Source organism: Pezoporus wallicus, unplaced genomic scaffold (assembly GCF_028554395.1).
Source record: "Pezoporus wallicus isolate ANWC-B61680 ecotype Strahan unplaced genomic scaffold, APGP_CSIRO_Pwel_v1 contig_2908, whole genome shotgun sequence".
NCBI lineage: Eukaryota > Metazoa > Chordata > Aves > Psittaciformes > Psittacidae > Pezoporus > Pezoporus wallicus.
Window position 1 is genome coordinate 3751573 of NW_026642179.1, and position 14418 is coordinate 3765990.

Sequence of the window (14418 nt, forward strand, 5' to 3'; positions counted from 1 at the left end):
ACAGAAAGGGCCCCACTTCAGTCTCCATCTGGACTCTGGAGCAAGGAAGGAGAGAAGGAAATCTATGGAAGTTTCTGTGACGTTAGTTCAGGCAGCCATAGGAATATGCCAAACCTAATGCCTGTTATCTCCCCCATCTGTCTCCCTGTGGCCTCTTCAGGCTCAATTTGTTTAAATGAGAGGTGGATGGAGCTTTGTTTGCAGCACACAGGTCTAGCCTGTGTTTTGTTGTGGAGCAGTTCAGATACCTTTGGGGCAATTTAGCGAATGAAATGTTTGCCTCTTGGTCACTCACTGGCAGGAAATGGCTGATCCAGCACTAGTGGTTGCTGTCAAAAATCTTGCCAATAAAAACAGGAGTGAGGTAGATGGTTGAAAATAGAGATAGGCCCAAGCGAGCAGCTGGATCTATACATCATGTGAGCCTCCATCACTGCAGTGGGACTACGCAGATGCCAGATGCCCTCTGGCCATAAAATAGAGGGATACAGATGTGTTTTCCACCAGCTCCTGACACTCAGCCTGCTTCAGTTTTTTTCTTCTATAAGTTGCTGAATTAGTCTCTTCACAGGTAGTAGAAGGACATTTCTTTGGTCGGAAACGTGTAGCTCTAATTGGCTCAGTATTCCTTTCTTTCCAGGCTTGCAGCATTGCAGTCATGGCAGGTCTATCGAGTGTTTTCTGTCCGCTGAGGGATAGGCAGGTGAAGGGTCTGGTTCTCAATTCATCTGGCTTGTCATTTTTATCAGGCCATGTCCTGCCCCCTTGGTCATTACAGGATAAGAAAGGCATTTTACTGTATTTTCTCAACCTTTAGCTTGTCCGTCATTCCATGAGCAGGCTGCAGCAGAGAAAGAGATAAACGGAGGGGGAAGGGCTGGTTCAGGCCATTAGAGCCTCTGCAGTAAGAAAAGAGACAGAAGGTACGGCTGCTTTAGAGAGGGATGTTAGAAGGTCAGGAAGAGGGGGGTGATGACAGGGCTACGAGTCCAGGGAAAACAGAGCTGCAAAGTTTACATAGGAACCCACGGGAGAAGGCTGTGGGCAACTGCCTGTTTTGCTTGTCTTTAAAGGCAGCTCTGAAAGGGGGTGGGGGAAACATCCAAGCACAGCGCAGAAAGGGGAAGAAGAGGGAGCCTCCTGCGGGCTGGTGTGAGAAGGGCAGACAGACCATCTCTGGGGCATTGCGGGATGTGGCTGTTGCCAGATGTGCCTGCAGAAGAAATCGTAAGGTCCAGCCATGTGTAACACGTAAAATGGGAAGCTCCTAGTACAGTAACAGAGAAAGTATCAGCTCTTGAAGGGAAAATTATGCTACTGGGCATTCAGCATGTCGGGATAAAGCCTGCCTGCTGGTGCTGGGGTTCGGCAACCAGGCTGCTGGCAAACTCCCTCCCCGCTGGTGTAAATATAAGCGCCTCAGCCTGTTGGACAAGCCCTCCTCGCAAAAATAAACACGGCAGCTCCACCAGCCCGCTGGGAACGCTAGCTGGGGCCCTCCATGCGCTTTGGGAGCACCTCTTCAGGGCTGGGTACACCCCAGCCGGCAACACCAACCCTCGCTAGCTGCCACATCTCCGTGGCAGCCCAAACCACCCCAACGCTTTCTGACCAGCGGCAGGAGAACGCTGCAAAGCATGAGAAAGGGGTTAGCGGGTCCATCATCATCTCCTCCTCCTCCTCCTCCCTCAGGTGAGCGGCGGAGGCCGCGCCCCCTCGCCTCGCCCCGCCCCTCGCCCCGCTCGCCCGTGCCGTGATGCGGAGGTGCCCCCTGCTGGACTCCGCTGACACCAACCACACCATGGAATTAGGTTGGAAAAGACCTTTAAGAGCGTCAAATCCAACCGTTACCGGGTGCGGGGGGTGAGAAGGAAGAATGGCGGGTTGCAGGTTTGGATACGGCGTGGGGAAAACACGCCATTCCCGTGCTCTGCCCACTCTCAACGTAAAGGTTCGTCTTCATGTTGAGGTGAAACTTCCTGTGTTTTAGTCTATGGACATTGCTCCTTGCCCTGTTGCTGGGCACCACTGAAAAGAGTCTGGCACCATTCTGCTGTCACCTGCCTTTGAGATATTTATATTCACTAATGAGATCCCCTCTCGGTCTTTTCTTCTCCAGACTAAACAGGCCCAGCTCTCGCAATCTCTCCTCGTAAGAGAGATGCTCCAGACCCCTGATCATCCTTGTGGCCCTCCGCTGGGCCCTCTCCAATAGCTCCTTGTCTGTCTTGTACTGAGGAACCCAGAAATGGACACAGTAACTCCAGACGTGACCTCACCAGGGTCCAGAAGAGGGGAAGGATCACCTCCCTCAGTTTGCAGGACACACTCCTCCCAGTGCACTCCAGGATACAACCCAAACAGCTGGTAAGTGGCTGTATTGTTAAAAGGCTACAAATGTACATTAGCCCAGTGTCCAGACAGATATCACAGTAAATCAGTCAATGATTTTCTGTGCCAGGAGCAACCACCTTGGTGGATCACTGAAAAATGCTCAAGACCAGGTTCTTGCCTTTGTCATTCACTTTAGAAAGTCTTTGCCTCTCTCTCTGACTGTATTTTTCACCGGCAGCCAAGGAACATGAGGGTTGGAGGTCCTCAAGCTGTAAGTGGAAGAACAACTAGTGCAAAGGTGTACTTCAAAGCAGCTGTAACTCACTCCCTTGTGCTAGCAGAAGCAGGTTTGAAGCCCCGCTCTGCAAGGAATTAAATACTTTCAGTAATGTCTCCAATGCCAGCATGAATTTTGCCAGAGCAGGAGGAGCTGCAAACACTTTTGAGAAATTAAAGAGGTCCTGGCAAGTTGAGGAAATTATGTAAAACAAACAGTAGATAATTCAGTTAAGGCAAAGGCACTTAAGGAGGAATAACCATCTGTACAAATGCACAACCCTGCAATACCAGAGCTTTTACAGCTCTGCAGAAAGGGCTCTGTGAGTTAAAGTGCGTTAGAAATGAATTAAGGTTGGCGTTCATGGCAACGCAAGCATAAATCAAATTACACTGTTTGTGTAATCGGTGTCTAAAGTCATACGTGTTAAACCTGCTGTATCATGGGAGCCAGGAGATCTTAAGCCTAGCCAGAAAGCAAACAAACACTTTCATTTCCATGGAGGTGAAATGAATCTTTTGCTTTACACAGGTCTGGAAGGGCCTCAGATGAATTCAGTGTCAAGATTTCTGTCCCATGCCACAGGAAAAGAGGGAGCCCCTGGAACACAGCCCATCAGGCAGCAAGAAAAAGGACCAGATTTCTAGAAAACTTTACAATCTGTGGGAAAAGATCAGCCTTGTTCGGACTGGAGAAGAGAAGTCTCAGGAAAGACCTTGGAGCAGCCTTCCACTACCTAAAGGGGGACTACAGGAAAGTTGCAGAGAGGCTTTTTACAAGCACATGTAGTGACAGGACAAGGGGAATGTTTTTAAACTGAAAGATGGCAGATTTAGATTAGACATTAGGAATTCTTTGCCATAAGAGTAGTGAGACACTGGCACAGGTTACCCTCCGTTCCTGGCAGTGTTCGAGGCCAAGTTGGACAGGCCTTTGAGCAACCTGGTCTAGTGGAAGGTGTTCCTGCCCATGGCAGGGGGTTGGAACTGGATGATTTTTAAGGTCCCTTCCAACACAAACCATTCTATGATTCTATGAAAAAACACCACAAGGCTTGGATTTGCATAGAAAAGACTGTGCAAAGGCAGGGCAGCAGCTGGCAGGGGTAAAAAGTTGCAATGAAGAGGCTTCATATGGGCACTGTGGGCAGAGTAAGTTTTAACCATCTGAAATTGAGACCAGGCTACATTCTGGGACACCTTTGTATCCCTGAGGCCTGCACCACACAGTTGCCCTCACAAAACCAAGCCCTCAAACTTCGGTTTTGTGAATAAGTTAGATAAACCCGGTGAAATTGCTTTGTGGAGCGCCTAAGCCTTTCGGTCGCTCCTGCCCAGATCCCTCCTCATCAGTGTCTCTTCACACCTCTCTCACCGCGGGGCTGCTCGCCCCCCTTTCTCCTCTTTCCTCTGCCATGTCAAGCCCCACCGCCTTAGCCCCGTTTCCAACACTAATTCTGCCACACGCGCCATCTACAGCTCCTCTCACAGCTCTCCCCAAGCCTCCAACCCGAACTGCGGACGTCACGCCGTGCACCTGCCCTTTCCTCTGCCGCGCTCAGTCCTCTGCCGCGGCCCCCCGCCAAGCTCCGCCCGCCCCAGTACCGCCCCGCCGCTCCCCGCGCCTCGCTGGGAGCTGTAGTCCGGGAACTACGAGCCCCGGCGTGCCCCGCCACCGGCCCCGGGGCCGGGTGGAGCGGCGCAGGATGGCGCTGCGCGGCTGCCTGCGGGCCGGGCTCGGGCTGGGGCTGCTGCGCGCTGCGGGTCCTCGGGGTCCGCCCGCTCGCGGGCGCTGCGCCGGGGGCCGGGTGAGCCGCGGCGCCGGGAGCGGTAGGCCGGGCCCGACGGCCGCGTCCTTGTTGTGGGCCAGGAAGGGCGCCGCGGGCTGGGGCCGGGTGCAGGGAGGGGGAGAGGAGAGGAGAGGAGAGGAGAGAGAGGGGAGGGGAGAGGAGAGGAGGACTACCTGCGTTAGGTGACCGTCCCCTCCGCTCGCCTTGCAGCCGCCGGCCTTTGGGTTCCTGTTCGACGTGGACGGGGTGCTGGTGCGGGGCAGCCAGGTGGTGCCCGCCGCCCGTCTGGCCTTCCAGAGGCTGGCGAACAGCAGCGGGCGGCTCCGGGTACCCGTCGTCTTCCTGACCAACGCCGGCAACTGCCTGAGATCGGCCAGGGCCCAAGAGCTGTCCCATGCGCTGGGGCTGCAGGTAACGACAGCGGGCCGGGGGGCGAGGGGGCTCCTCCTGCAGGTCAAAGGGACCTCACGGCGCTGGGAAGTGGCTTCTTCATCGCTCCCCCGTTCGACTGTCCCGGCCTTGGAGGGGAGCACCGGGAGGAGGAGGGAGTTCCCCAGGAGGGATGAAGGGTTAGGAGTGGCGGCACCACCGAGCGACCAGCCTGTCTTGGTCCGAGGGGTGGAGGGAGGCCGGTAGCAGCACGGGGAGGGGAAGCGACCCGACCGCAGTAAAAGGGAGGAAATCTTTCCAGCAGATCCTCCATCACCCTCTCCTCCCTCCTGCAGGTGTCCCCGGAGCAGGTGATCCTGTCCCATAGCCCTCTGCGCCTTTTCAGCCAGTTCCACCACAAGTGCATGCTGGTGGCTGGACAGGGGCCCGTGGAGGAGAACGCCCAGGAGTATCCTTTGCTGTTCATGCCTTAGGGTGCCCTGTGTGTCCTGCTGCTGCTTCCATCCTGGCCCTGGTACTTGCTCCATCAGCTTTTAGAAGCACAGGGAGACAGAGGAGTCACAGTCTTATGGGAGGCACCCTCAAGGAGAGGCCTGAATGCAGGCAGTAATTGTTGATCTCCATCTTGGTCACCTCCTACCTGTCCTTGGTCAGTGTTTTGCTTCTCACACTGATGACCTGTCCTGATTGCTGTTCCTGTTGGTGGGGTGTCACTGTAAGGACTTTATCAGCTTTGGGTCTCGCTGACTTTTGAGATAAAATTGTGCTCCTCCCATTCGTTCATAGCGAAGTGCATTAGAGATGGCTCCCAACTCTCCCACAGCTACGGCTTTCCCCCAGGAATCTGGCAAGTACTTGAAGGAACTCAAATATCTTTACAATCAGTGTGTCAATCCCAGATGCATACTGCCTGGCTGAGGCTAGGGCACAGCAACTCTGACTAACCTCGTATCTTCGAGGAGGTCAGAACTGCCTGTATGGTTTGTGATATCTCAGCCTGTGCACACAGAGTCACACCCTGTCCTTAACATTTAACTTCCTTTGGTGCAAAACCTTGGCCTGTCTCAGTTTCCCAAGGACAATAGGGTGAGCTGAGGGTGAGGAGTTCTGCAAGTAAATGGAACGCATCCCTCACTTGTGTAGTTTCATCAGCATAGACCATTTTCTTTTCCCCAGCTGAGCTGACCAGAGCTTCAGAGATTCTGCTTCTAGCCAAGAAGCCTGACCGGTCCCCTGCACCGCACCAATATGAGAACCCTGGCCTTAAAAAGCTCCCAAAACACATCCACCTCTGCTCTTTGTCTAATTTCAGGGATGGCTGATCACAAACTAAATCACCCCAGTCTGGGTGTTTTTGTAACCTTTAGGGCCACCTGTAGGTTGACGCACAGCATACAGTTTGACTGAAGGCCACAAGGTTATGCTTTACCAGGTTAAATAACTCCTCTATTACTAGGACTTGTATTCCTTAATCCTGTAAATGCTTTTGCCATTAACTTAAAAATCTCAGTCACTTAAGAAGAACCCAAAACCTCAACAAAACCCCAAAACCACTCTCCACAACTTTCCTTAATGGTCTGAAATAGGCTGGGGTTCAAGCATGTGGTCACCATAGAGGCACTCAGGAAGGCATATCCCCTGTTAGACATGGTGGATCAGAGCCGGAGGCCAAAAGAGCTGGTAATTTCTTGGCGCATCAATAGAGACGGTGGTCTGCTGTGGCGGTGCTCACAGTGTATAGCATGGGGTGGAGAAGCTGCAAAGGCTCAGAGTGACTGGTTGCTAGTGACTTACTTAAGCAAGAGGCTAAGACTTAATGCTGAGCAGCCAGCATCTCTCTGCTCTTTCAAGCATTGGCTCCTGCAGGAAGGGCAGTGACTTTCCCCTCTCCTTTCTTATGCCATACTTGTCTTTCATTCCTATTCCTTGCAGCAAGTTTGGTTTGGTTGGCATCTCCAGCTCTAGGACAGGAATGCAAAATCTGTGAAATCCAATCTGGTGGGGGGGTGGTGAAAGTCTTTCTTTGGGATTCCAGGTGGCCTTGTCCTTCCTCTTTATGTGGCTGCCTTGGCAGGTTCAAAGGAAGCATTTATAGTTTGTTTTGGAGATGGCATTAGGTTTTGCATTACTAACCTACCCTTGTTCTTTTTTTTCCTGGCAGCCTCCTCCAACCACTGGCTTCCCCACTATAGAAGGTAAGCAATAGCCTTTGTTTACATATGAACAGCAAGCAGAAATAATAGCAAGGCAAAGCCAGCTGGGATGGGAGCTGACGATGTGCTGTCAGTTCATATGTATCCACAGGCAGCTTATTCAGAGGATAGAGTCAGGAGGCAGCATCACTGCCCTTGTGCAGCATGAAGCACAAGCTTGATAAGAGCAAAACCAGCTTTTCCCTGTGCCATGCTCCAGTATCTGGGACCAGTGGTGCATATGGTGCAGTAACATACAGACTGGAGCTCTAGCACCAGACATGTTCCAGTGGTAGCTGTATTAGCCAGGGCATCCCAGCAAAGGAGTGGTTTTGCTAGCAGGTGGCTTTGGTAGCGGGTCCTATACATGGGTGCTGTGAGTTTTCAAGCATCTCTTGAAATCTTCTAGGGGTGATTCTGTTTGGTGAGCCAGTGAGGTGGGAGACAAGCCTGCAACTTATTACTGATGTACTCCTGAGCAATGGCAACCCTGATTCAGAGCTTCAAGATATACCATACCCCCATCTGCCTGTCCTTGCCTGCAACATGGACCTCTTGTGGATGGCTGAAGCCAAGATGCCCAGGTGAAAAGCATTTGTTTTTGCCTATTTCATACATCTCTCCTGCCGATGATCTTACTACATTTTTTAGCATTTGACTGGTTTAGAGTTTGACTGTATGGCATTATTAGCAGCAGAGATATGAAAACTGCATGAGAAAGAGTTAAGCTTTCAAGAAGCAAAATCCAGGCCACTGCATGTGGAGGTGTGTGTGTGTAGATAACATGACCAGCTTAGGCAGTAGCCTGGCTACAGCAGCTGGTCCTCCTTACTGAGGACTGTTCGCTACTCCAGTGGTGTGACTGGAGATACTGATGACCTCCTTTCTGGAGCAGGATTGGACATGGCACTTTCCTTCTCTGCTTAGAGAACATCTACAAGAAAGTGACAGGCCGGGAACTGAAGTATGAGGCCTTGATTGGCAAGCCCAGCACAGTCACCTACCGCTATGCTGCATACTTGATACAAGAGCAGGCAGAGAAGCAGGGCTGGAAGGTTCCCATCCGACGCCTCTATGCAGTTGGGTAAGAGACTGTTTTCCCTGCTGTTTTCCTTAGGGAGGTGCTTACTGACCCCTCAAATGTTTTTTATACCAAAATGCCTACGGTGCCTCTGGAGAGTCACATCCTGGAACAGAGGCTTGATAGATTTTTGTACTCTACACTTTTAATAACTTGAAGAGCCCTGTCAGCCTAGCAGAGCTGTTTACTATAGGGTGCAGAGTGCATGTGGCATGACTGGATTTCAGAAAAAGTTAAGAGACCAGATGCAGAATCTTTAGCCATAGTTAAACCAAACACTTCGGGATCATAGGAAATATATTACAGTAATGGCTGAAACTGCTATGGGTGCTTTGGACATGTCTTTTCCCCTTTGAAAGATGTTTACGAAGCAGGTGGCCTTCACCACAGCTGGAAAGGCCACACCAGTAGGTGGACTCCCTAGCCCAGTCTGGGTGATTCTCTTGACGTTACCAAATATCTTGCGACCCTTCCTCCTTTGGCGCTGCCTTAATCCTAGTCTGCCAGAGCCTGAAACTGATGCATGGGCTAGTTTCTCATTTCTGTTTCACACTGTGACCTTATCCAGGGATAATCCTATGTCTGATGTCTATGGGGCAAACCTCTACAACAACTACCTCAAGTCAGCTCACCAGAACCTGGTCCAAGCTGGAGTGAAGAGGAGCCTGCAGATAGCCAGTCCCCAAACTGAGGATCACCTCAGGCTGAGGAAGGACTGCAACAATTCAGTGGAGAGTTGTGAGTCGATTCTGGTCTGCACTGGGGTCTACCGCCACAGCGCCGATGTCCCTACTAAAACGAAAGAGTGCACGATGGAGTCAGTGTTCCATGGCCATCGGGACTTCTGCTTTGACCCTAGCCTGGTGGAGGCATCTCACATAGTGCAGGATGTGAATGATGCTGTGCAGCTTGCTTTCAAGAAAGAGAACTGGAGCTAGGGTTAAGACAGGTGTGACTGAAGATCTGGTGTCAGGGATTTTATGTACTGAAAAGGGAAGAAGGGAGGAATGGGGAGAGACCTGGGGTGATCTTCTAATCTAGGCAATATGAAAGAAAACTCCCTGCCTCAGCACTAGAAGCCCCTTGCTTTTATTGATAACTTATCTGCAATCCTGCCAGGTGCCAGCAGGCTTTCAACTGTGAACATACATTGCTGCCATCAGTAATTGAGCCATAATGGAAACAGGGTATAAGAAGGTGGCTTGTCCCAGTAATCCCAGTTTTGTTCAGCCATCAGAGTTCTTTCTTTACCACCCTTTGTGCATGAAGATCAGGCAAGCCCACCCTCCTCACAATGTGTTTGAGGATGAAGCTTTTCCCTGTGCGAGGAGCCACCACCGGCCAATGCACCCTTCGTACAATGTACTATTCGTCTAGTTTGTGATGTGAGCACACCAGAAGCTGTGTTTTGGCACTGTGCCAAGAGAAGGCTTTAAGTCTTACTATTCTCCTTGTGAAGAATAAGTGCCTGTGGACTTTAACAAATTCTGTTTACTTGGGGATTTGCCACTGCATCACTGTCAGTCGGAAACAAAGTCCCATTTTGCAGTCCACTGGCAGATAGGGAGAGGCACAGCCCCTCAAAGGAAGCTGCAGTAGCCAGAGCAACTTGCTGCAGTGCTGAGGGAAAAGTTACATTGTTCCTTCCCCCCTATTTAGCATTCTGTGAACACTTCTGCCTTTTCACATCCCACTAGGGAGCCAGCAGCCTGCTCTCAATAGAAGAGGAAACCACCACGGAGTCTGAATTTCCAGAAGTATCTTTGCCCAGAACTCAGTGCTGCAGCAAGAGGCTGTTTCAGCACCCATCCTGACCCAAACTTTGCAAGGAACATCCCCCTTCTCCAGCTGGCACAGCACCCAAAGAGGGGCTCCTATTTGGAACAAGGGCCAACCATGAAGAGTCACAGCCCACCTTTGCTCCATTCTTACACACAAGGATTGAGGAAGAGATCATCATACCAGGATGGTACCTAAGCTCTGAATTCCCAGTCTTCATCTTTAAGAATAAATGTCTCCGTCCTTCATTTCCTTTCTTCCTCTCTTCTCTCATGTGGTTTGCAGCTCAGGGATACCCCATACAGTCTGATCCCTGTTTCCTCCTCTTCCTTTAACATGCAGGTAGAGTCCCCCTAACATAAAGTAGCAGCTGGGACTTGCCTGCCTAGGAGCATTTTCATATCATGCACTGTCTGCTGCTTCTGTTCTTCTAGTTCAGGCTATGCAGAGAAAGATCAAGACCTGTGTGTCCTTAAACAGTCCAAAGAAACTAAGCAAGGATTGCTTGAAAAAACTCCACGTTTTGGAGTTGGCTCAGCAATATTGCTCAGCAAGGAGTGTCTTAATTCCAGAGGAGCATTGTGATTTTAGAAGCATAAATCAGTCTGTGTATATGATGGAAAGCCTTTGGAGGCAACACAACTGAGGTGGTGTTCCTGGTTATACTCTCCTCACACCACACAGAGATCAGAAATAAGTCTTTGCCTCCTCTTCCCTCCTTCCTGCTTTACCAGGCACCTCCAGACACATGGTACAAACAAGATGTTTGAGCTGTTCTTAATTCAGATCTCAGCATCCATGCACACTGACATTTTGTTTCAGTAGCTCTCTGTCCCCTTGATACTGATGTGCCTCCCTAGGAAGCTCACACTGCAGGGGATCTGTTCTTACATTATGCCAGGCTTTGCATATGGAGGGAACTGAATGTTCTGTCAGTGACCCAGGTAAAGAGGTCCTTCTCAGTGGCTTCTTTCTCTATACCTTATTTTCTGAATAGGAGCAGAAAAAAACCTCTCTGGGTGAGTTTCCCTCCTGTGAAATCTATTGTAGGAAGCAGTCTCTTTCTCTCTTAGTACTGGCTGGGTTCTTGTTGGTCTTATCAGGATACAAATTGCTTGGCTGCTTCTAAAAACAGCTGTAATGTGAGGAACACAATCTTAGTTTTGAATCCTCTGCCTTTCTCTGGAAAGAAAAAGAAATTACCATTTCATCTGCTTGCACAAGACAAGGGCTTATCTCCAGTTTCCAGAAGAGTAAGTATAGGGAAGGATTTTACTTATAACATAGGGGAAATCCTTTAGCTTTCAGCATATCACAGTCAAAATTGTGCTGTGGACCCAGTGTGCAAGACCCTAAACTGGAAATCAAACCCCCATTTATTCATAAACTAGGTCCAGTGCCCCTCAGCCTTACTTTTCAGTGGTGCCATCCAGCACAGAAAGAGGAACGTTCACCTTCCTTGCAGTATTTGCTAACTTTCGTGGGATTAATGAATGGTCTAGACCATGGAAATGGTCTTCTAGGCCATGATTACGTAGACCTCAGAGAGCTGGTTGCTGGCAGTAGCTGCTAGCCACACCTTCAATTTAGGAGGTACTTACCTGCAAAAATACTAATACCTGTCCATCTGTGTATGCAGAGCTCCTTCTTTTTACTTATTGAGACTCTGGTGCCAGTTACTGAAAAACAGGGTGCTGCTGAACCAGTGTTTCTTGAGGGGCGTAGTGCTGCCAAATCAGCTATCCCAAATGGAGTGAGGTGCACTAGCTGCTTCTTCAGTGATGGCAGTAGCTTTGTAGAAGGAACATGCAGAAGAATTGTGAGAAATCACAAGGAGTTTGTAATTTCATATCAGCATACGCACCACATCTCAGCCAGAAATGAGGTAGGTTGCAAAAAGAAGGAGATAGTACCTCCTTCAAAAAAGGAAGAGGTTTGCATTTGCACAGAGAGTGAGCCAGGCATCTCTGTCTTTGGAATGGCAGTGGAGGTGAACTGACTGATGTGAATATGCTTCAGATTCCAAATCTGCTTTTAGCTCCAGATTTTTTTCACCATGTTAGTGTGGAAACAGTGCTCTGGGAGTCTTAAAAATGTGTAGGAGGAACTTCAGTGATACAGAATTTAAGAAACGCTTTGCTTGTAAGTTGAAATTGGACAGAAGGGAGGAGGAGGAGAAATCTAGAAGAATCATGTACCCTTCCCCCAGTTCTTACCAAGTAAGGTTGCATAAAAGGCTCTGCTGTTCATCTATGCACTACTAAATCAGATGGGCTGCCCTTGGTCTGAGCAACATTGAGACCTTTCCCCTCTCCTCCTGCTCAGCTCCTTGGAGCAGTGCATTTCTTCCAAGTCACTGCCTAGGAATTGCTTGGACACTGTGAATGGAGTAGGAAATTGGTTCTCTGGCTGCTGTTGGTACTGACTGGATTGTGGAAGAATTCTATAAACAAAGTGCTTGCCAGGTCTCCTCTGTTCTGCAAGTTTTGTGCTAGAGTGCTGTGCAGGCTTCTAGGTTACTTGTGGTTCATTTATGGACATCTGTAGTTGCTAGATTTCAGTGAAGTCCTTTTTCCTGGGATTGCAGCTTTCTGGAATTAGCTTCAAGTGTGGCTGCAACATAACTTTTCCTTTGTCTCATGTGTTGCACAGAAGTGGTGTTTCTGAAGCTGTATTTCCCTCATTTGAAGCAAGCACACTTATGTGCAGATTATGGGACCAAGCAGGAGAAGGGTCTTCACTTGCTGACCCAATATCTTAGTATTCATATGGTTCACTGCCCTATACAACAAACGTGGTGAAGACCTGATCCTAACAACCCTATCTTCCATGGATGGATATGTTAGTCAAGCCTAAAGGGAATATGCAGTGAGGTAAGGCAACTGAGAATAGCAGGAAAGAACCAGAGGAGGGATAGACCTTGTTTTGGATCTGAAGCGGGGAGCTTTTATGTCATGCAGTATCATGGTGGCCAGAGAGGTCAATTCCTTTATTCCAGAGGACACATGCAACTACTAGTCTGGCATTCAGGGAGTCATATAACACTACTGTCCCCTTTCTTCCAGTCTTACTGATGGTGTGTCTTTTTCCCTCTAATAAATGGGTAATGTTTTGGATTATATCACACACACTGTAGCAGAGTGATTACATATCATACAGAGAAATCGCAAGCTGTGATTATTTTAGATGTCATATTAATTTTAACCTAGTTCCAGGGTTGCTCTTTTGATCTAGTATATATATATATATAATAATAATAAAAGATGCTTTCTTTGAAATAAATTTTAACTTGCTGTGTGAACATTTTATGAGTATTTATCCTGGTCTTTTCCACATCCTTGCCCTAAAAGATTATCAGGACAAATTCTGTCTTTCATTCTGTTCATCAAGCAATTTTTGAGGGAACCACCCTGAAAGATACCCTTACAGCAGTTCTTTTGACTGAGCCAAACTGTAATTCCTTGTAAACTCTGCATCTGCCATAGTTAGGTGAGATGAGTGCAACTCTGACCATTCCTACTCTGTGGCGTGGGGCTGGGGGTGGAAAGGCAGGAGGACACATCACATGCTACAATGCCCTGATTGACTGTTTACAGTAAAGACTAGTTTTGGGATGCTACCTGTGTATGAGATGCTTTCAGGGTAGGCATTTACTTGTGACCTGACCTAAGCAAGCCACAAGCTAGATGCCATCACCTTAATCTGCTATTGCAGATGAAGAACGAGCCTAAGGGCATATGGAAAGCTATCTGTACTACTAGAAGCTTGTTTGGCTCTATGTTAAATAAGCCCTTTGTGATTAGAAAAGAAACAACTTATTTGACAAGACCCATGCCCTGGTACCTTCTAAAGGTGAGTGGAATTAGGGAGAGAAACACTAACAGGCAAACTTTCAGATTAGAACCAAAAGTTTCCACCAGTTTCAGCAAATGGAAAATGAAAGATCCTACTAGGTGAAAACCATTGGCTTTAATGATCTAGAAACAATTCATTTGCATTGTTCTTATATTCCTTTAGAAGGTTTTCCATCTACAGAGCTCACAGCTCACAGGAGACACATTAGACAGGAAAACAAGTGTAATTCAGAGTCCTGAAAACTTCATGTTGAATGTAACGATAAAGCAGTAAAAGCAGTTTTGCACGGACTGGACAAGAATTCCCATTCTCAGCAGAGAGAGGAATTGAATTGTATTCTACATCATGAAGAAGTGACCTATGTCCCTGACCTCTAGTAAATAACAGGCATTATTAACCAGCCTTCTCCTTGTATCCAGTACTCCACTAGCTGGAGCACTCGTCTTAAGATAGGGCTTATCAAGGTTTAGTTAGGCAGAAAGATCAAAACCTGAACCTCTCAGATGCATGCTTTTAATCACTACGCTATTGTCAAAGCAAAAGGGCAGCCTAGGGTTAAGGTGTCCCTTGTAGGTGACAGCCTTAGCTGGAAGCTAGAGTCACACACAAATCCTTAACCAACATAAGGAGCAGAGTTAAACATTGGCATCATGGAACGCTGAAGAAGGAATGACTTGAAAAAGAGGGACCGAGAACCCTCTTCAGGTTGGAGTTTGCTTCC

General features: G+C 48.7%; 1 protein-coding gene across 1 annotated transcript; it reads left to right on the plus strand.

Moving 5' to 3' along the window:
• Positions 1–4269: 4269 nt before the first annotated feature.
• On the plus strand, positions 4270–13130 carry HDHD5 (haloacid dehalogenase like hydrolase domain containing 5). Its single transcript, XM_057427923.1, has 8 exons — positions 4270–4418; positions 4611–4811; positions 5126–5238; positions 6377–6470; positions 6952–6985; positions 7392–7566; positions 7878–8066; positions 8632–13130. The coding sequence occupies exons 1-8, from the start codon at positions 4317–4319 to the stop codon at positions 8999–9001; spliced, it is 1278 nt and encodes a 425-aa protein (XP_057283906.1). The 5' UTR covers positions 4270–4316; the 3' UTR covers positions 9002–13130.
• Positions 13131–14418: the final 1288 nt, after the last annotated feature.

Excerpts from the sequence above, each read along its gene's own strand:
- HDHD5 (XM_057427923.1), top strand. The coding sequence starts at position 4,317 with ATGGCGCTGCGCGGCTGCCTGCGGGCCGGGCTCGGGCTGGGGCTGCTG. Across the intron at positions 4,812-5,125 it reads CCCATGCGCTGGGGCTGCAG|GTGTCCCCGGAGCAGGTGAT; the intron begins GTAACGACAGCG and ends TCCCTCCTGCAG. Across the intron at positions 5,239-6,376 it reads GTGGAGGAGAACGCCCAGGA|GCTGGGGTTCAAGCATGTGG; the intron begins GTATCCTTTGCT and ends GGTCTGAAATAG.